This window comes from Pholcus phalangioides, unplaced genomic scaffold, assembly GCF_987345545.1.
Source record: "Pholcus phalangioides strain wild (caught in Gottingen) unplaced genomic scaffold, Ppha-v1.0 ptg000010l_1, whole genome shotgun sequence".
In the NCBI taxonomy this organism is placed as follows: domain Eukaryota; kingdom Metazoa; phylum Arthropoda; class Arachnida; order Araneae; family Pholcidae; genus Pholcus; species Pholcus phalangioides.
The window spans coordinates 15,557,034-15,580,563 of NW_028301603.1; the positions used below are offsets into that span (position 1 = coordinate 15,557,034).

The 23,530-nt window shown below is 34.7% G+C and overlaps 3 protein-coding genes across 4 annotated transcripts in view; 2 read left to right on the top strand and 1 right to left on the bottom strand.

The window, feature by feature from the left end:
- Positions 1-23,530, bottom strand: part of LOC149080984 (membralin-like) — a 167,032-nt gene that overhangs the window by 129,402 nt on the left and 14,100 nt on the right. For both annotated transcript variants that reach the window (XM_089237707.1, XM_089237708.1), the window contains exons 4-6: positions 22,067-22,177; positions 19,343-19,465; positions 16,537-16,634 (exon numbers count right to left, since the gene is read on the bottom strand). In XM_089237707.1, the coding sequence (XP_089093833.1) occupies positions 16,537-16,634; positions 19,343-19,465; positions 22,067-22,177 (332 nt within the window). The remainder of the gene's footprint in view (positions 1-16,536; positions 16,635-19,342; positions 19,466-22,066; positions 22,178-23,530) is intronic.
- On the top strand, positions 1,293-11,993 carry LOC149080985 (uncharacterized). The gene is made up of 7 exons (XM_089237333.1): positions 1,293-1,379; positions 7,321-7,399; positions 7,574-7,759; positions 9,129-9,374; positions 9,721-9,995; positions 10,154-10,313; positions 11,869-11,993. Exons 1-7 carry the CDS (start codon positions 1,293-1,295, stop codon positions 11,991-11,993), a joined length of 1,158 nt encoding a protein of 385 aa, XP_089093459.1.
- LOC149080986 (uncharacterized) lies at positions 12,012-14,078 on the top strand. Its single transcript, XM_089237706.1, has one exon. The coding sequence runs from the start codon at positions 12,012-12,014 to the stop codon at positions 14,076-14,078; it is 2,067 nt and encodes a 688-aa protein (XP_089093832.1).

The window sequence follows — 23,530 nt, forward strand, 5'->3', positions numbered from 1 at the left end:
GAAACTGATGTAATACGTTCCATAATTAGAAGTAAATTTTACCTTATTGAGTAGAAACAATCTACCACAATGGTGTCGCCATCAGAGCTGGACAAATCAACTCAACAAAACAGATGCCTGAATCGATATTTTATACGCCCGAAAAATATTATCACTGGAATTACTTATAACACAATTTTAAAACAAATAATTAATTTGCATAAGAAATATTGAAAGTTATATTAAACAAACCAAAAAATAATAGAAATTTTGAAAAAAAAATATGAAAATTTAAAAGAAATGCGGTCACCAATCAAAGATTCAAAATTAGTCAAAAAACCGCTAATTATAATTTTATGCGCTGTTGGAATAGGAAGATGAGTCGGGTTGCTCTTCACCTCGATGCTGGTGATCATTGGCGTGCGCAAAGAGCGGCGGGGGGGGGGGGGGGGGGGGTTATGGGAAAACGTAATTCTCCCCCCCCCCCCAGAAAAAAAATCGCAATTCCCCCCTCCCCCGAGCAAATTCTGCGTACGCCTACGCTGGTGATGGCCGATTTTTACGCCCGCCGATTATGCAGGACCGGACCGCAGATGCGAATGACTCAACCGGAACCTCCAGCCCAGGCACCTAGGATGAATCCCATTCTCATAACCAGCAGCTCAGCCCCCACATTCATGTAGGACAACATCTTCCGATTTCGAATTTAAGCCGACGCAATCGCGCTAGGATCGGAGTCAGACCTAGGTGAATTCAGTACAGTAGACCCCATTTTCTCAACGCGAATAATTTTAGAGCACTGATAGATTCCGGACAATATCAGAATCTAATCTATAGTTTTTATAAGAAATATGAACACTGAACCCATTCAGAATCAGATCTCCATCCAGATCATTTCTGTGGTCACATGGCAAAATGTCACAAAGTCACTTTTTCCAAAAAATTGAGTTGTTCGCATTCTGGAGTTTTGTTCGTCAAAATTATGGAAGGTGACAAAATTTCGTCCATCTCTTTCGGTTTATGAGGAACCAGCGGAGGCAAATTGCAATAAGTCAAAAAGCCACAGTATCATATTTTTGCTAAATATTGTTTACAAATTTGCTCTCGTGAAATTTTGAAAAAGTGGCTTGTTACATTTTGCCATCTGAGCACAGATTATCGTAAGCGATGTTAATACCGTTTCCAGATGGTAACATTTCTTAGGAATGCAACAGCTAAGAAAATTATTAAATTGTTATTTCTGAAACTAAGGGAATATTTGGAATCTGTGGGAAGTAATAAAAAATTTATGAACAGAATTTCTATCAGGAAAAATGGCACCAAATGTCGATTCTACTGGACGTCCAACTAGACGAGATGGATCGTTATCCAATTACCATTCCAAGGGTTTAGTGAACTTCGTACAACGTGAATGACTACCCATTTCCCTGCAAACCGTCATTTTGAAGATAATTTATTACATCAGAGACTATCCATTTATTTATGTGAGCGAGGTCTTACGTCTTACCGCTTCGAGATAAGCTTTGGGAAGAAGGGTTGAGTCGAGGTCGAGAGTAGGCTCTTTTCCTGCTTTACCTGGAAGTATTACCGCGCACATGAATATATTTGATTAACTTTCGGCATATACACCCCCCTATGCCTTGACTCTTTTCTCCTCGAATCACCTCGTGGGCAAATAACGCATCTACGCTGATGAGTGCTGACAGACACTTCCATGATTATCACCGCCCAATGTAAACAGATTATATGCCCTCCAGCCTGATAAGAGATTATTTCTCCATCCTTGACGAGGATAATAGGGTAAACCCTGGACGTATGACAAAAATGATCAAACAATTACGAGGAGAGTAAACGTCGGTGAGATGCGTGCGGGGGGGGGGGGGTTGTTCTTCTGGCAAATTCACTAGATGTGAGAAAACTTGAATAATAACATTAATGAATTCGATAAAAGGAAATTATGTGTCACCATTTAAAAACTCCATTACGCGAAGACTTTCCTTATCGGCAAATGAAAGTATTTCTAGTAAATTTTTGTTAAAAGTGGGATGTAGGATACATGACATTGGATACCACATTACGATCAAAGAGCCCACAACATCAAAGTCGTCCTTATGCAAATTTGTACGATCATATTTTCACGTGATAGACATTACAACGGAAGCTTTCTAAAGAGGGGTAAAGGAAACTCAAATAAACTTCATCTCCACAACCAGAGGCACATAAATTGCAAGAACCTCTGAATTCATCTTTTAAGGATACATATGTAAGTCTTTGCAATGCATTAGATGTAATCAGCAACCATTATGTCACATCACAAATCATTCTTTTAATTAAACTCCATCATTTTCCATCCACCAAACATCACCGCATGAACTCAACCTTTTCCATTTCAAACTATTCACAAACCTACAGTATTGTTACTGAGACAATCCAGTGTATATTAGACAAGTTTTCTTCCTACGTGGGGGGGGGGAAGGTGGCAGAGAAAAAGATATACATATACAATACCATCTTTTTTTGGTGGATTTATGGAGCTTCACGCCAACTTTCCCTTAATCTTTCACAATTTTTCCCTATTGCTGGGTGAAAGATACCGGCTTTTCTGTTTCCCATGTGAATGGAGTTGAAGAGGTGAATTGCATCAAAATATTTTGTTAGTGGGACCTATTACAGTGTATGCATTTGTACTCAGTCAACACATGTGCCACCTAAATATTCCTCTGAGAAATTATTCTGGTTTACTGTAGCCATGCAATGAGAGATGCAACAGATAAAACTATTTTCACCAATTCAATGACGTAAGTGAGGGAGGGGGGGCTACAACTGAAAATAAAAATTGTCGCCTAAACCAATGTTCTATATTTTCTTCTTCCCACTCCTTAATCAAATTTTGTTCTTACGGAAATCAATCACAAAACATTTTTGTCTTCACCACCCTATTTGTATTCAAGGATTAGGATTATGGTATTTCAAAACGGCTCTAGAATTGTCAAATCAAGTGAAAATCATTGAAAATCACAGAATTAAAAACAAAAAACTAATACAATCAACGCGTAAATATGCCTATCCATACAAACCCATGAAAACGGAAGAGTGAAAAAAGAATCACTCCATGAACATTTTCATGGGAAAGTTTCTGAAAAAAAATATGGCAGCAGACCTTAAATGATCTCTCGATGCTGGGTGTAAATAATGTTTCCTCTTTAAGTTGAATCAGCAGAGAATAGACCTACTTATAGGCCAGATAGAGAGGGAAGAAAAGAAATCTTCTCTCTTTCCAATAAAAGTCTTTCTCACAAAATTAAGTGAATTAATTCCCCCATATGATCTTTAGGCAATGGTATACTGATATCATCATCACCAAATACACCTCTTTTTGATTCACTGGAATTCAAGTCTCAACAATTTTGTGATAATTTCACAGGTTCACCATCTTAATGCCACCACTTTTAATGCCAAGCTCTGGCTAACCACTCAGTTTCTAAGTACCTTAAAGCTAATAATGCTTACGCAAATAAATTCTGTTTTTTTTAAAGTAAAAAAACCTTTCCACACATTAACACCAATAGTCACATCAATGAAAGAATTTTTTTTTAAAAATTGATGAATATATATAATATCATGCTGTTTTCAACCACCTCAGCGTAGACCACAGAACATCATGATAAACACATCAATTACAAATCATGTATGAAATTATATTGCAGTATGTATACGTACGCATTCCGGCATGTGACGATTCGTTAGAAATTCCGAAAAGGAATGTGTACGAGGTACATGTTCGGTTAAGTAGTAGTAGTAGTATGTATACGCGTGGTCTTCAATTACATCAAGAACCCCCCTCACTTGCACTCCAAGTGAATCGACATACCCCCCTTATTCCCCCCTGCACAGTTTATTTTACATGCAAAAGGCATTTCTTCCCAAAATAAAGTACTCTCTTGTGAATAGAAATGTTTCTCAGTCAAGAAAAACATTAATCACAAAATCTAATAGAGACCAGAAAAACATTAATCACAAAATCTAATAGAGACCAGAAAAACATTAATCACAAAATCTAATAGAGACCAGAAAAACATTCACGTTATGCATAGAAGTGCTTGAGCGTAATGTAGATTAACAAATTTATTTTATTTAGAACCTCTTCGCAATAATCTGCACAGAGGTTAGCAGACCAACTTTTACAAGCACTAGTCCTGCATATTTATATTATTATTACAGAGTTCGCAGCCAAATCTGCTTAATGATTCCCTGACCAAAACTCCTGAAGAAAGACATATTTTTCAAAGTCTTAACCTTCTAAACACGCACATATATATATGTATAATTTTTTTTCGGTTTTCAGTTTTTCCCCTTCACAGAATTTTCCCCTGACTTTTATCAAGTAGTTGCATATTTTTTCGTGACTTTCCAGGTTGCTGGGAACCCTGTATCATATGCTGACAAAAAAAACCCTTTTTTTTTAGAAAAATTCACCGATTTTGGATTACATTGGGAACTTGTCCGAAATAATTTCCTCATATGAACTGAACTTCCCATGCAAGCACTTGTATAAAGTGTGAAATTTTTTTGTTTTTGTTTCAGAATATCAAACAAAGCCAGTTGAAGTGTTGCTCATATGAGCCATGATCTTGTATTAATCATGTATCAAATTAGAAAAATTTCATATTTAATTGTATCAGGTTTGCCCAGACTTTTTCATCCTACTGGGGCCATTGAAAAAGTGACACAAAAACCATTTTACATATATGTTACTGCCAAAGCCAAAAGTTGGCCACTTTGCGAACGAACCAGTCCAGTTGACCCGACCAATGTCCAAAATTTGGGTTTCACGGAGCTTTAGCCGGCCCCTATATATTGATCCCTATGATTCAGGGTCATTGTCCCCTTGACATATTTTTTGTGACAATTATGGATATTTATAATTAGCCATGGCTAACCATAATGATCAAGGGAATCTGAAAATTGATATCTTAGTGATACATATACAAGGAATGTATAAGGATCGATATATAGGGGCTGACAAAAGCCCAAATTTCTGACATTGGCTGGGTGAAGTGGCCAACTTCGGGCTTTGGTAGTAACATATATATATTTATTTGCGCCACTTGCCTAGCTCCAACAAACTTTTAAAAAGTTGCTTATCATTCATGTCAGGTTCTGTTTCATCTATACACAAAATTTGGCAGATTAGACCTTTAACCAGCCTCTCTGGCAGATTAAAACCATTAGATTTGTGCTGAGAACACACATACACAAAAAGACAGACAATCATACACAGGAAATCAATTTGATGTACATAGATTTATTGGTCAGTTTAATTAATATTTTTTTTACATTTGTCTAACAAACTGTTAAAGTTGCCCATCAAGTCAGACCTTGTTTGGTCTATATACAAATTTGGCAGATTGGACTAAAATTTTAGATTTGTATTGAGAACATGCATACACACAGACAGACAAGCACACACAGACAGACAAGCACACACAGAAAATCAATTTTCCATACATTGATTTATTGGACAGTTTTTAATATTTCTGACACTTGCCTAGCAAACTGTTAAAGTTGCCCATCAAGTCAGACCTTGTTTGGTCTATATACAAATTTGGCATAAATTGACTAAAATTTTAGATTTGTAGTGAGAACATGCATACACACAGAAAATCAATTTTCCATACATTGATTTATTGGACAGTTTTTAATATTTCTGACACTTGCCTAGCAAACTGTTAAAGTTGCCAATCAAGTCAGACCTTGTTTGGTCTATATACAAATTTGGCAGATTGGACTAAAATTTTAAATTTGTATTGAGAACATGCATACACACAGACAGACAAGCACACACAGAAAATCAATTTTCCATACATTGATTTATTGGACAGTTTTTAATATTTCTGACACTTGCCTAACAAACTGTTAAAGTTGCCCATCAAGTCAGACTTTGTTTGGTCTGTATACAAATTTGGCAGATTGGACTAAAATTTTAGATTTGTATTGAGAACATGCATACACACAGACAGACAAGCACACACAGAAAATCAATTTTACATACATTTATTAATCGGACAGTTTTTAATGTTTCTGACACTTGCCTAACAAACTGTTAAAGTTGCCCATCAAGTCAGACCTTGTTTGGTCTATATACAAATTTGGCAGATTGGACTAAAATTTTAGATTTGTATTGAGAACATGCATACACACAGAAAATCAATTTTACATACATTGATTTATTGGACAGTTTTTTTAACACTTGCCTACTGTTAAAGTTGCCTATCAAGTCCGATCTTATTTGGTCAACATACAAAATTGGCAGATTGGACTAAAATTAGGGACAAATAGTGATTTAACCGAATACCGAATATTCAGCTAATGTCTTGGCCGAATACTGAATATTCAGCGGCCGAATTATTCATTTCTCATCAAGAAAGGAAATTTTTATATTTAAAAGGAAACATCACAAACAACAGAAATGAAATTGTTGTTTTTCATAAATTTTGTAATGCTTGGTAGAAATGTGAAAACAAACAGGTTGAAAGTGGAAAAGAAGCAGGAAGAAGAGAAAATTGAACAGAATTTGTACAACTTATAGAAGTTTACAAGGCTTTTAGATGTGTGAAAAAATAGAAAATTGTTTTGAAAGGAAGATCAGATTTAAATTCACATTGTAAAAGAAGCAGAATTCACCAGTATGCTAGCTGCTTTTTATACAAATTGTCTCACAAAATCGGATGTGCCAGAAGGTTGGAATTAAAAAACACCTGAGTGGCGTGGTGGTAAGATGCCCGTCTACCACCGTGAAGGTTGCTGTCATGGTCCCCGGGTTCGAACCCGAGGGAGGATATAGATGACATTTTCCCTAACAAACTTCCCAAGTAGTCGCCTGACGTCAAATATGACGTGATAATTTGGTCATTTTCTGTAAATGACGTCAATGAGGAAAAAAAATCACGTCATTTCAAAGTCTTTTAATGACCATGAACAATGAAGGTCATGAAATGACGTGATATTTCATGACCTTCTTTAAATAACTCGTCATTTCATGACGTTCATGAACAATCGAGGTCATGAAATGACGTGTCGGTAAATAGCGTAAATGTATTTAAGTCATAAACATCACTAGTTTCGTGCCCATTGGAAAAACCGTCAACCGCAAAGAATGCGCGCTCTTTTTCTCTGCTGCAGTGAATGTTGATGATAGTCTTTGTTTTACATGGTGTTAAAATTTTTGTCTTATGTATATGTTCTGGATCTGTTTGTAATCCTACAACGTTACTTTTATCAAATTGTTTTCTTTTTTTTTGTTGTTTTTGTTCAATTTATGCTAGCGATGGCCTTTTATAGTTGCGTGCCTTAAAAAAAGGGAAGATTTTGAGCTTGAGCACGAAGGACCAAGTTGTTTTCAAGAGGTTTTTCCTGAGAGGTGAATTTCCTTTCGAATTTTCATTTCATGAGTCACGACAGTCAATTTCTATCAAAGTAAAATGTTATGCATGTTCTGCTTTTTTGTTAGAATTCTGTCTGGGTTTTTTTTTCGAAAATTATTTACGTATTTATCTTCGATTGCTTTTCAGTAGAAAAATGTTTTGCGTTGCAGAGGAGGCAATCGATTCTGGGAATGGTCCAGTTGTTATCCTTAACGGCAATTGGTTAACGCCCCGGAAGACCAGATGTTTTTGGCCATCAAAAACTGTGAAAAATTACAATAAAGCTCTGATTTCTGGCGAGGAGCCGGATGAAAATTGGAAAATAATACAACTAAACAGAATCCTCTATGAAACAGGTAGCCATTTCACTTCATGTAACATTGGGATTTATGACTGAAGATCAAGTTCAATTTTAATGGGGAAAATTTTTTTTTAAACCAAACTTTGAAGCTGGCAAACCTTAGGTTCTTGCTTTAAAAAGGTTTTTAAAATTCTTGTGAAATTTACGTATTTTGTAGTCAAATTTTGAGAGGCAATGTCGGTAAACCTTTATATGGATCTTCCAGCATCAACAGTTATGAATTTGGTCCAGTGAAATAGTGTTGGAGCCTTGTTATACATTTTGTGTTATCAAGGCTGGAAAGATCTCGGGTAACCACGAGGACTAAAAAATTCTTTATTCAGTCACTAAATTGCAGGCTGAGAGGCATTATTTAATTCTTTTTTTGCATTTCGGTCTCTTTAACATGGAATTCCATATTACAATTACAACGCCACAACAGGCAAATTGCCCAACGAGGTGGCTGACTTAAGAACATCATGGATCCCCGAGCCATTTTTTGGAGGCCCTACCTACTACTGCTACACCCCCCTCCACAGAACACCCAATGAATCAGTACATGCGGGAATGTGTGTGTACGTGTAGTGGAACCTGACGTGAAATTTTTTGTTTCTCTGTAATGCTTGTTTTGTATAGTGCTGCCATCTGCCACCAGTTTTTCTAACTATGAGTGAAGTGTTATGATTGAATGATTTATCATTGTAGGACTGTTGCTCTCTGTGACGAGACTTTTTAACGGGGAGATCGGCTCGCATTTGCACCTTGAAGTTGGGAACCACAGAAAACCAACTTCAGCCGACCACCACTGTGGGGTTCGAACCCGGATCCTCGCATCGCGAGTCCGTCACTATAACCACTCGACCACCACAGCGGCGACCCAAAATATTTTTAATTTATAGCAACATGTCCGCAAACATGTAAGAGGGTCACTATGTCCTGAAAAAGTCAAAAGAAGCATTATTTTGGACCTTTTTTGATAAAATTGTTCTGGCAGCTAGAGTGTTTTTAAAGATTTGTCCAGCCCTGTGTGGTATATATAGCGCCCCCCCCCCCCCAATGCCCAAATGTGAACATTTTCTCTTTTTTTTATCAGCTGGTTCGATACCTTATTTTGCTCTATACAGTTTCCCTGAACTGTAAATATGTTCCTATTGGAATACATGAAACATTTTAGGAAAATAACTTCCATAGATAAGTCTACCATACATGAGTATAGCAAACATTCTAACGCCATTTCCCATGTTCTTTTTCTTCCCAAGGACATAGCACATTTGTGCTGGCATGAGGGGGGCAATATATTCAAGTGTAATGTTGAATGTTCTATGATGCTGCATATTTCTTTTATATACTTTACCTTGTCAACAAGTAGGTCTTGTCTCTAATAGATGACCTGCTGAAAGCCAGAAAAAGAGCCAAAGAAGCTGAATATGAAACTGACGTTGCAAGCACAGAGATAGAGGATGATGATTGTCGCAGGCCTCGAAAACGTAAACCAGTAATTCTCAGCAGCAGTGAAAGTGATGATGAGAATGCGAGAAATACAATTGCTCTACCTAAACCGAGACCAGTTATTGAATATTTGAAGCCTGAGCAAGAGAAATTATTGAATGAGAATAATAGTTTCTTAACAGGTAGGATATACAAGTAGAATAAGCAATTTTTTTCCATGGTTTTTACTGCAGTTTTTTCCACCATAACAAGAAATTTGCCAACTCTGCCCTTCGCCACATTAGTCTGGAGTCTAATGTATTTTTCATGGATCAGGTTCTGATATGAAGATAACATTAGGAGGAGTGTGGAGTTTCCAGTTCTGGGAAATGGGATAAAAAGATAACCGTGCTATATTTGAATTATTATAGGGCTTGAGTAGGCCTCCAAGCTTTGCACTTTTCGTTTGCTTAATCATATTTTATTGTAAGTTTCTCATCTAAATTCTCTAGTAATTAGCTTAAATTGAATTATTTTTTCCATCTGTAGAATTGGAGATAGAAGCAAGTCAGTATCTCAGTACTCCTAAAACCTCATCTACTCCTGTTAGTCCACGAACTAATGATAAGATTTTAAGTATACTCGTGGAAATCCGAGAACAGAATAACCAGCTCCTGCAATGCATGAAACAACTGAACAAAAACATGAAGGTGGAATTGTCACAGATTCCTGTAGATTTGCCTATTTCTCTTCCTCTTACCACGCAAGATGAGATGTTTTTATTGGAAGAGTTTCTGCAAGTTGATAACAATTTTTTCAATTTGGTAAGTATATCTTGATAATTAATCATTGCATGCTTACTGTGATTTTTATGAAACTGAAATGGGCTTAGAACCAGAATATTCAAATGAAGTTATAAATGCCAGTTTGTCACATGGAGTTATTCCTTTCTAATTACAATTTCAATTAATATGCTTTCCAGTGCCAGTACCTGTCTTCCAGAGTGGGCAAAGGGGTTGTGCGAGCAGTGAATGACTCATTACGGTATTTATTGACTGATCGGTTGGCGTGTGAATACAACTTTAAAGGAAGAAACAGCAAAATTGCATTTGAATCCACATCGCTATGCAATGTTTTGTTACGTAAGTTTTTAATATCATGTATCAGGTTTTTAAGCAAAGAAAATTGGTATTTACAGCAAAAGTTACTGTTCTCACATATGGATCATTCTCATGAAATTGAAAAAAAAAGGTAACGAAAAATGAATGTGAACCAAAGCTGATACATATTCAGCAAAGATGTTTGTTTAAAATTCATGGTGGAAAATGTAGCATTTTGTCAGTTTCAGCATTTGACTTTAAAAATTTTGATTGAGAAGCATAAATATAATCTATTTTCATTGCTCATTTTCAATTTGACCAAGCACTGATACTCAAAACAATTTTTTTTTTTTTTTTTTTTTTTGTCAAACACATTTTTAGGTGTTTCTTATTTTTTCCCATCAATTTAATGGGGACGACAGATTTTTAATTTGTTTAGTTTTGCTGAAGCAAGAGAGGTGCTCTTAAAGCATTGTCTCCATATAAAACATTATATTTTGATGTTGTATATGCCATAGAATCGGGTTTTCTTAAATTTTTATCCCTTTCAACTTATGGTAAAACCTTTCATTTTGTTACATAATGCCAGGAGAGAGATTTTCATGTTTTGCAACACTAAAAAAAGTGTGTTGAAAATGTGTGCTTATATATCGGAAATAATAGAAGACTGAACTAAACTGCGTGGTGAAGTTAAAATAATTTTCAATTAAGCAGACTTAGTAATCTGGCCATCTAGTAATCCAGCAATTTTAGGTGGGTTTCGTTGACCCCATTGAAGAGGAAAACATGTTAATGCATGTCAGTGCATGGAAGTTTATGTTAATTGAATGTGCTTCTTCAATTAACTTCTAGTAATCGGGGCACACCCTGGTGATCTGATATGCGCCGGGTTAGCGAGAGTCTGCTGTTATATACATATATTTCGAAAAAGTAGCCAGGATTAATAAAAATGCTTGCCTCTTTTTTCATGAATAAGTTGAGTGTGGTAAACTTTTACACCTGCTTCTTGATTGCACCTGGCTAATCCAGCAAGTAACAAAAGACGAAATAAGACAAAACTGTCTTGAGACCAGACTGTCACATGAACCGACTCTGTATTATATTTTAAACGTCTAACATTCATGCCAAAAAATTGAGTTAAAAATTCAACTTTAAAGATGCTGGAAAAGCAGGTGCAAAAGTTCACAGCGCGTACGTCACTATCACGAGATACATGTACCATTGTCACCTCAAAGTTAAATTTGTTAAATAATTATCCATTGTTATTGCTATTTAAGGAAACACAATCAATTGCAATATTTTCTCTACCTTTTCCGCATAATTTTTTTTTATGAAAGTTTCTGAACTGTTTCATGTGAAATGAAAGATTCAGTGAAAAATAAAAGAGCCTATGTTTTTAGAGCAGGAGGTGTCCTTTCAGTCAAGTCTCTCAGCATCAAATTGAACAGCCTGGACATTCTGGGAGCTTATCTTTACCATCTGCGTGTACAATATATTTTTCATGAAATCATAATTTTGTTTAGTTATCTATTTATTTAAAATTTATTATTATTCTACATATTTAAGTAAATTTTTTTTTTGTTCCACTATTTTGCAGGAGCTGTGAAAAAAGCCACTGGTGAATCTGATGTAACAATAAAGAATTATATAAAAATTTGGTTAAAACATGCGCCACAGCGGCAATCGAAGTTGTTGAAAAACAACTGTGAATTTTTGAGATAGCTGTAGTTCGTTTGCAACATGCCAAAAGAAGGAATTATCAGTAAGAGACAAACAAAAAGAAGAGTCAACAAAGTAATTGATAGATTTTTGAAAAACCATAGTCAAGAAAATGACAGAGCCCCTGGCGTTCATTCATTCAGTCAAGAAAATGAATGTAAAAATAATCAAGATCAATCTAGAGAAGAGACTTGCAATGATGGTCAAATTAATCCAGTGATACATAGTTGTGATAAACACAATTTTGAAAATCGAGGTAAATATTTAAGTGGTAATTTTAGTGGTTCTTGCACAGCACCAAAACATGCAGAAGAAATTATGAGAGAAAAAGAGCCCAGTGACGAGCTTCTTCAGTGTGACCTTAAGAAGTGGGTTGTCAAATATAAAATTCCTAGTGTAGCAATAACCGATTTGCTAAAACTTCTTTCTCCATATCATCCTAATCTGATTAAAACAAGTCGATCTCTTTTAGGTACCTCCCTAATGTGTGCCCTAGACACAGAAAAATTAGATAATGGTGAGTTTTGCTATTTTGGTGTGGAGAAGCGTTTGATTTTATTTTTTTCTAAACATCCTATTGTTCCTTGTGATACCTTGCAATTAATATTCAACATCGATGGTTTACCACTTTTCAAAAGCTCCAGAGTGCAATTTTGGCCTATTTTGATGTCGGTTAATGACTGTTTAATAAACACTCCTGTAGTAGTTGGCATATTTTGTGGCATCTCGAAACCAAAGCCTCTGGAAAAATTTCTAAATCATCTAGTTTTAGAACTAAAGCATTTGTTTGATGTTGGTTTTAATTTCAAGGGCAGGACCATTGAAATTGAGCTGTATTCTTTTATTTGCGATGCTCCTGCACGTGCATTTTTAAAATGTGTAAAGGGTCATGGGGGATACTCTTCATGTGATAAATGCACCTGTAATGGGACGTATGTTCCAGAGGGTAGAAATGTTGTTTTAGCAGATTTGAATGCGACAAATCGCAATGACAAATCTTTTCGAGCACAAAGAGACAAAGATCATCACATTGGAACTTCACCACTTTTAGCTCTTGATATTGACATGGTTTCACATTTCCCCTTGGATTATATGCATTGTGTGTGTTTAGGAGTTATGAGGAAACTGTTAAATTTTTGGCTTTGTGGCAAAGTTCCATTAAAATTAGATGCCAAAACAACTGCAGAATTGAATACTCGTTTGCTTTATTTGAAAACATTTTTTCCTGCAGAATTCATAAGAAAGCCTAGAGGACTGAATGAAATTGACAGGTGGAAAGCCACAGAGCTACGAACCTTCCTCCTTTATGCTGGCCCTGTGGTTTTGCTTAATTTAGTTCATTCTTCCATATACGAGCATTTTTTATTATTGCATTGTGGTATTAGCATTTTATGTTCTCCACACTTGGTGAATTATTCTAGTTCTGCTAATAACTTTCTTAGGGAATTTGTAAGCCACTCTGAAAAGTTATATGGCAAATCATTTTTAGTATATAATGTTCATGTTTTGATTCACCTTGCAGATGATGTGAAAAAATTGGGTGTTTTAGATAATTTCTCAGCTTTTGTATTTGAAAGTTTTCTAGGCAGTTTAAAAAAAAGCATTAAATCTGGCAATAAGCCATTTGAACAAATTTGTCGGAGACTAAATGAATATGATGAACATGGTGAACCTTCTAATCAAATTCAGTCTGATTTATTTGAGATGCAAAATGAACATAATTTGGGGCCAGTTCCTTGTGATTTTATTGGACATCAATATAAAAAATTGTCATTCCTTAATAAATTCTGTATTTCAATTTCCTCTCTAAGTCCCGCTAATTGTTATTGTTTTACTAAAGAAAAATCAGTTATTCAGGTTCACAATGTATTGAGGAGAGCTGACAGATTAAGTATTTTAGGTCTACGATTTAGTAAACAGGAAAATTTCTATACGTATCCCCTTCCATCTTCTAAACTGAATGTTTTTATTGTGAAAGATTTGGCAAATATATATACTGAAGTATCCTTAGAGGATGTTGTTTCCAAATGTGTTCTGCTGCCCTTGAAAGATTGTTTTGTAAGCTTACCATTGCTGCACAGTTCATAATCCATTTCGTCCATTGAACCACTGTGTAGATATATAATATGCATATTTGACTGAATAAAACATTTTTTTTCCTTTAAATACTTGTGTTTGTCTTTTTAGTTCTATTCCACATGAATAATTTATAAAGCGGTACGTATTTGGGGGGGGGGGTGCGTTATTTACTAATGCGTCATTTAATCACGTCATGAAATGGCGCCCAGATGACGTCTTCAAAATGGACATAATCACCTATTTTATGACGTCAGAAATAAGGCATTTCATGACTTCCAAAAAACGTCATTTTTGACGTCAGGCGACTACTTGGGTTGAGGTGACCACCGATAGACAGCATCTTCATTTCCAACCCATCTCACTACTGGCAGTAAAAATTACAATATAGCGATATGGCCAGAGTTTGTGTTTGGTGAAGTAGAAGGTTGGAATAACGTGATGATAGTTCTTCTTTTAAAAAAATGGTAAAAACAGGATATTAAGAATCATCAACCAATTAGTCTCCCATCTATAATTTATAAGAACTTCACTAAAGTGTTGATATATTGGCCTGAATCCACATTAGACGCTGCTCAACCACAAGAACAAGCAGGTTTTCAAAGTGGATTGAGTACAATGGATCACACAAATAATCAGGGACAACAACTCATAGAGACACACAATAAATATGAATTACAATTACATATAGCCTTTATTGGTTTTCAGCAAGCTTTTGACTTGTTAAAGCTCTAGACCAGTGTTTCCCATCGTGGGCGATAGAATTGTCCAAAGGGCCAATAGAAGCTTCAGGTATAACATAGGATCCTATGGGTGTGCTTGAGTTGAGGGGACGATCAGAGAAAAAATTTTCTGAAATAGGGGGCAATGAATCAAAATGTATGGGAAACTGTTCTACACCATAGTTTCCCAAACTTTTAGCTCCATTGCCCTCCCCTCTTCAGACATCTTTTTCTTCTAATCGCCCCGAACTCAAGTCAACCCATAGGACCCTGTATTATACCCCCTTAGCTTCTACCATACCCTGACCATTTCATCGCACCCCGTGTGGGGGGGGGGGGGTGATATTACCTACTTTGGGAAAACTGCTCTAGACCAGTGTTTCTGAACTGCTAGGCCTTGACATTTGTCATACCGGGCCGTAAGTGATTCAGTTTCATTTTTCCTCATTTAAAAAATTTCTCATTAGCCGTGTGTATGACCAGGCCTTCCGCTCACAAAACAGGAACAAACCACGCCATGGGCTTCCCAAGGTTTTGAGAAGCACTACTCTAGACACAACTGCAGTGGAGAAGATGTGTACAGTTATCATTAAGAAAATTTATGACAAAGCAACTGCAACCATTCGTTTGGATAAAGGAAAAGTAAAAGTTAAACTTGGGAAAGAATTCCACCAGGGTGATACTATTTCACCAAAGCTATTTATCACTGTTTTAGAAGAATTATCTAGGAAACTGAATTGGTTAATTGGTATGAGATAGAGATAGAAATAAGTGAAGAATTTCCTCAACCCTTCACATTTTTCAGATGACATTGTTATTATATACAATAATCCACATGAATAGAAATCATTAAGAACTGGCAAAGGCTAGTATTCGGAGGAGTTTGAATTGCAAAAGAGTAAAGTTAAGTTTAACGCACTTGCATCAAATAAAATTTTGCTCAATGACACAGAGATGGAAGATGTACAAAGGTATGTATACTTGGAGGAAGGACAAGAAATTACCATGGACACAGCATATCATTAATAAAATAAACAGATGAATCAGGATTGGGTGAAGCAATTTTGGCAAAAACTGTGTGATCATGAAGAGCAACATGTCATTATGCCTCAGTGTGTGTGCTACCAGCATTAATTTATGGAGCTGAAACATAGACAGTCACAAGCAACATGATACTGAAACTACAGACAACAAAAAGAGCATGGAAAGATGTATGCTAGGTATCACAGCGGTAAAGACAGAAAACGAATCACTTAGATGAGGAAGGAATTAAATATATGTGATATCATGGAAAGAATTAAATTTTCAAAATAAAATCGGTTCAACATATTGCAAGAAGACTGGACAACAGATGGGTCACAAATATTCTAAATTGGTACCCCCATAATACCGAATATCCAAGTGGGTACCCAAACAAGATGGAGCAATGAGATTCGAAAGTTGGCTAGAGTAAAGTGGATGGGGGAAAGCATCAGACAGAGAAAAATGGAAAAATTAGAGACTTACATCCAGCAGTGGATTGAAATGGTTAGTGATGATGAGATAACTGTTATTTTTAGCATTTTATTCACATACACACACACACACTGCTTCCAACCAATCATTTCTTTTTCTTACAGCCACCTTCACATACATTTCTGCTGACATAAAACTGATATTATCCTTCAAAAGAGAAAGAAAAAAGAAAGTGCAACTATGTATATGTGCAACATTTACTTTAAATACATGAAAATGAAAGTCATACTCACAAAAACAAACATAATGAAAGCAGCAAAAGCGTAAGATGCATGACCCATTACACTAACAAAGCGGAAATAGTGATCCTTCACCACATTACGAATAAAACCTATAAAAAAAATGAAGAAAACAACATTTTCAGACAAAACAAAATCTTAACTTTAAAAAATAAGATAAGATAAGAATTCAACTTTTCCTTGATATTCAATGAAGAAGGAAGTTTTTATCGATAGTGGTACCTCGACTTGTGAGATTAATTCTGCACTAAACACTCTACTCATATCATGAAAATCTTTTTTCACAGAAAGAGTTTCAATTCATTCTGCATGAACACAGTATTAATACTGTACATTACACTAACAAAGTAAAAATACTGATCCTTCACCACATTATGAATAAAACCTACAAAAGAAAGGTGAAGAAAACATTTTCAGACAAAAGTACCTTAATTTAAAAAATAAGATAAGAAATCATTGAACTTCTTTGATATCAAATGTTTCATCGATATATGAGTTTTTATCGATAGTGGTACCTCGACTTATGAGATTAATTCTGCACTAAACACTACTTATATCATGAAAATCTCTTCTCAGGAAGAACTATAATTCATTCTGCATGAACACAATATTAATACTGTACATGTATAAAAAGCAATTTTTTTCAAGCCATCATATTTTCAATAATGTTATCCTCTTGTATTCCCAAGGGATCAGCATGATCTGTCCAGGAAATGGTACAATGCAAAGGATTCTACAGAGACAATAATTTTGCTTACGAGATAAATACAGGGCTGTTGGTTTTGACTCATTTAAAGTACTTGAGGTTTAATGCATGATGCATTGAATAGATATTTTCAAGTAGGTTTCATGCTTCAAGTTTAGTATTGACTCATAAACAGATGCTCATTGTCATAATGCGAGTTAGATTACCATGTAGGGTCTAATTTGCACATGCAAATTTTGTACTTTGAGAAAAAATTTCAACCTATAATCCACAGCTGCCTATACGCCTCATATGCAAATTTAATTTACTAGCTAATGTAATGAAATTTTAAGAAATGGAAAAGGGATAGCTGGTCACGTTTCTTCCAAAAAAATGTTGTTTCAACTCAGATGGTTTTTCATTGGTTCTACTTGAATCTAAATACTTATCAATCCTCTTTTTTAAGAAATACTTATTTTTTATTGCTGCATTAATCTCCAAGTTATACACATAAGACTATGATACAATAGTACAAATATACATATAGTTAAAGATACTATATTATAATAATGTAATAGTTTCCAACAGGTTATGAATATTTAGATATGATCAGATGAGCATTACAGCATTCATTACTTGATATTTTTTATTAACATGGTCCTGTTCCTACTCATGAACACTAGCATACACAAGTGGAGACAAGCCTAAGCTAAAATTTGTTGCTTTTTACAGTTAAAAACGAAAAAAAAAAACTCTTTGGAAAGAAAAAAAAAAAGATAAAATTCCTTTCTCACCCCCTTGAGGAAATCCTGTTCATGCCCATGCTCATGAATGTCCACATATATTTCTTTAGACAAATATGCACTTTACTCCAGACACTATATTTTCTAGTGACCTTTGCAAAACACAAATGCCATAAACAACAAATGCCAACACAAAGGCATGGCTGACTTTTCACCACAAGTTACACCACGAATGGATGCGCAAAACATGCGCTAATACTCAGGTTCTGTTCTAAGGCTGCGTAAACTCTGAGGCTGTATGGAAACCACTATAGAAGGGGGCACCAAATCTGGGGAAAGGTTGAAAAAAGAATTGATAGCAGAAATTTTATGCCTTCAAAATTCAAGCTATGAATGCATGGGATGGAATAATATCCAGAAAAAAATAATTTTTTATGCACTGATTCTAGCTGGGACATAGACACCCAGATATAAATATGTGTCAGTGTAGTATACAAAGGAGGAGAGGGAGAGAATATTATAAGCCCAGGGTAAAAGGTTTAAGAACTAAATTGTCATTGCTATTTTTCACAATATGGTACATAAAAATCTCAAATCTGTGTGATTTATTTATTTGTGGGGCTCCTACACTAGAGGGGTTTCAGAAAATTGTCTGATATGATGAGAATTTTTTTAAGCTGCACCTTATAATACTAAAGGAAAATTTATTTCTTCTGATTTTTTTTAGCAACTGTTAGTTGTTATCTTAACATTTTGCTTGTCAAGATAAAGAAAATGCACACATGAATCTAAATTTATCCATCACATTATATTTTAACCCTCTGACTAAAGACCAACGTATTCTCAACCTCTGTCAATATTAGAACTGCATATTAGTCAAATAACATTGAGAATGCATAAACATAGTGTATATGTGTCTCTTCAACAAAAAACTGCATTTGCTAATAATTTTTTTAACATTTACATGATTTTTCTGTTGCCTGTTACTGAATCAAGAGAACTGAACTGCTTTCTAGTTAGGTGTGCCAATGTGATCAATGTTTCTCTTTATGACTGTACAGTCTGTTTTTAATGTTTGCACATATTATGATCTAAAAATAAAATAAATAAACTTTATTATTTTCTTCCTCCACCCTATGTGTAAATATAAAGTATAAGCTACCACTGAGATCAGAATACATCTTCATACATAACAAAAGTATTTCTCTCTAGAAAGTGATGCAACGGAATACAAAAACTTCTCTATTAAAAAATAATTCTAAACATTTTGTGGTGAACTTCCGTGTGGCGTGTGTGCAACAGAATCGATACCCCCTGGACTATGGGTACAGCACAACAGGAAACAAAAAAACTTTATTTATTTACAACTTACCTTTGTTCCCTACTTTTGATGCTAGCCTAGATACACTCGAAAGTAATACTTCATCATAACCAACAATATAATCAAGAAAAAATCGAGTCAACCAGTTTCCAAAACACTTGTCTGTGGATGAATCTGAAAAAAAAATGAATTATCAACTTTAGAAACTCATCTATACCATTTCATATTGGTAAGAAGCAGGTGAATTTGAAAAAACGTATGTATCTCATATCCAGACTACAGAATTCTCCCTACTGAATCTAAATTGTTAAGTCAAAAAAGTTTTTAAATTACAGAGTTGCGTTTCCCTATATAACAAAACAGTTTTTGCCATTAAAAAAAATATATCATGCAGAAATATATTTTGAGAAATAATTCTCATCATGGAATGGATTACAAAAGAGAAAAATTCAAATTCATTTAATAATACAATATACAGATGCTTCCCAACTTACAAACATTCAATTTTCCGGCTCTCAAATTATGAATATTTAGCACTCCTCTTCACAAATGCTATATTGACAGTGGCAATATTTGGTAAAAAAATGTTTAACAACACCCATCACCTACCTCACTCCCCTCTAGTTGCAAATTCAAATGTAGATTTAGGGTGTTTGTAGAGCAGATGTAAAATTCATTTATGTGTCATAATGAAATGTACATTTTACAAATTATGAGCATTTATGTATGAATTTCAAAACATACAAGGACGATCCTTCTACAACTTTCAGAAGGACTGTAGCATGACAGAAAATGATGCACAAACATTAAAAAAAAAATTTGGATGCTAACATAGCATCTGAATAAATAATAAAACAAGATGACTGATTGATGAATGAGAAATGTTTGGGATAGGTATTCAAAAAATCTGTTAACAAGCTTGAAGGTGTTGAAAACGACAGTGTAGCCTACCACATACCCTACAGAAAATTAGGTGAACTTTCCTTGACTTATATTGCACCATTAGCATCATTCGCCGACATACTTGGTAATTTCAAACTCATTATTTGCCACCTACAGATATTTAATACTCATTATTTAGCGACAACTGGAAATTTAACACTGGCTATTTGGCAGAACATTTTGGGAGCTCTTTTACTCTCAAAATGAAGCATTTTGTAGAGATTTGATGTAAGGACAATCGACAACAGAAACCTTGGTTGTTTCTAGTGCAGTGGTGACTTTTTTTTTAAAACAGAAACCCCACTCTCATATTTGCACTCATAGTTAAAGAACCAGTGAAAATCATCATTAGCCAAACATTACTGCACAATCACGGGTATCTATCAGGCTTCCCATTGTGAAAGCCTGATAAAGGGATCCCGATTTTCAGGGAAAAAAGTGAGTATTGAAACTTGCCAGGGTAAATCAAAAAATTGATTCATAAAAAAAATCTGTGACCTTCTTTCTTTTTTCATTACCTTTCCTTATTTCATGACTTTTCTGTGATGGTAGACCATGCAGTGAATTTGAAGATAGTACTGAGAAAATTTTAAATAATCTAAACGCCCTCTCTTCTATTTTCTCAATCTATGCCTTTTCCTTCATTTCTTAGCTTCCGTTGATTGCCCTGTTTCTAAGCTTTTGATCAATGTGATTTGGACTGATGGACGATGTTCAGAATGGAACTTGTTCATAAGTCAGAGATAGGTTGTTCATTTGTTACCCTAAATTCTATTTCCAGGCATTACAGATTAAACTGATATGCATTTCCAGCGTTGGAAAACAAGTCATGTTTAATGACATATAAGCAGCATCACATTACATATGTAAATATCATAGATGCTGATTCCAGACTTGAGAAATCTGTAGCTTATCATGTGATGAAATATTTAGCATTGAAGAAAATATAAAATACAAATAGAAGGTAGAACTGAGGATTTTCGAATTGCATAGGGTGATCACATGATCAGTTTTCCTAGATGTTCCCATATTTTTTGTCATTTTTATTTTTAAAATAAAAATGGCCTTTTTTCTCTACATTTTTTCAACGAAGACTATTTGAATTTTTACCCTTTGTTTAAATTAGGGATTAAAATTATTTTGCCAACTTATAAAAGAAAATTATGACTATGAACAAAAATATTGTATCTCACATATATTTGTTACAATTAATATTTTCCCGTAGAATTCATTCTAATCCAATGTGATTTGTATTAGCGCTTCTGCCATTCACCATTTTTCAGTGATTTTAGTAATAATTGGCAACTTTGCTCATTTTTGGCATCATATTTGGCAACGACTGTGAATTTCATGCACTTGAAATCTCGATTTCCCCCATTTTTCTGAGAAAACATGGTCAGCCTGGGATTGCAAGGGCTGAAAGAGTATTTTCTTCAGGGATTTTTCATTCAAGTTAAGCACAATTGAGGATTTTTAGGTATTTTTTAAAAAGGGATGAAAAAATCCGGAGAAACTGATTTCTGACCAGAAGATTTTAATAAGAGTAAAAAATCAGAAGCATTAGCACCTGGACATATTGTATTATCAAATTGCATTATGACATATGTATAATGTGAGAGAATTTTGAATAATCTAAACTACTTAAATCACATTATGACATATGGATAATCAAACTGATGCAAAATGACAAACATAGCAAAAGCGAATCAATGAATTATTGAATGTGACCCGACCCCCCCCCCCCCAATCTCTTCAGCAAAAATAAGCATCTCAATGATACCAATATATTATAAATAACAATACATCATGAATATTGTTTAGATCTTAACTCACCTAAAACGATCATTTTCGTGGGCACTTTCAACTGCCTGCGAGATTTCGCACTCATTTTTAAATATCCATATTCCAGTGAATACTCAACGATGTAGCTATCGACTAAGCACTCTAAAATGAGAAATAAAGAGTTTAATAAATTGATGACATTGGTAATATCTGCTGCAGTACTCAGAAAATAAATGAATACATTAGATATAAGTTATTATGGGGGAAAGGATACCCCCCCCCCTTCTTCTTATACAATATAATCATAGCATAACAAAAATTATACTTTAAAAAATTTTTGAAATTAATTTTTTTTTCATATCCCTATTTCAGTATGCTATAAGATTGACTCAAGCCAAAGCAGAATGACAGAAATGACTTGGTTACAGAAACAATTTTTGACGAAGATAGGGTACTATCAACTTCATACAAATCTTTCCTGTCTGTCCTTGCAATATATATTACTCTTTTTTTTCTTTCTTTTTTTTTTTGGAATCTTCCAAAGTGCAGTGTCTGTCAACTCTCGTTAACAATGCACAGCAAATTATGAAGACACCTAACTTTTTTAAGAATGACAACTCTTTCAAAAGCACAGTGCAAAATGTGTAAATTACAAGATCCAATATAAATGAGTCAAGGTGAACTGGATGGTTTTACTGTGTTGTCCACCCCCTTTTTTAGAGGGGTTTGTTTACATTTTACTATTCAATACCAGTGTAATAATTTTTGACAAATGAAGCATTTTCATTTCTCACTCTTTGCTGAGCATTCCAAGTATTGTTTATACCTCCTCGTGCCATAAAAATATAGAAGACAATTGAATGCTATAGGGTAGCATCAGAATCACCAAACCTAGAATAGGCCTATGGATCCAACTGCTTTGTAAATTCAAACTGTTGTTTCACCTATACCCAAAATGCTGACTTTAATTTTGAATGATGAATGTTAATTAGTGTCCAAGACCATGAAGTAGTAAATACCAAATTATTATTTCATCCAGATAGAAGTTTTTAATGACTACTTTACTAGTTGAAAACTCAAACTAAGCAAATAAAAAATTAATAGACCAAATGATCCACATACACCCCCAAATAACCTTAAAAACTACATAATTTCTGCTTTGGCAGAATCTTTAATTGCAATCTACAACATTTGTCAATATATCAATGATTCTCTGCTCAATTAAAACCAATTATACAAATTTTGTTGATGGGATTTGGTAAAAAAAAAAAAAAAAGGTCAAAAACTAGAAAGTAGGACATTTTACCATAAAGTAGGAAAAGTAGGATGAGTGGGAGCCCTGTGTTATATACGTGCAATTTCTGATCTTTTGGTATCTTTTTCAGTCTATATGCCTCTATCTCGTTTTTTAAAAAAATTGTGTTTGAAATGCTGAGCTGTCATGTGGAAGGCTCTGGAACAAACCAGCAAGGTAGTAGAAGCTACCTTACCCTTGGTTCTTAAAGTATTAGGTTG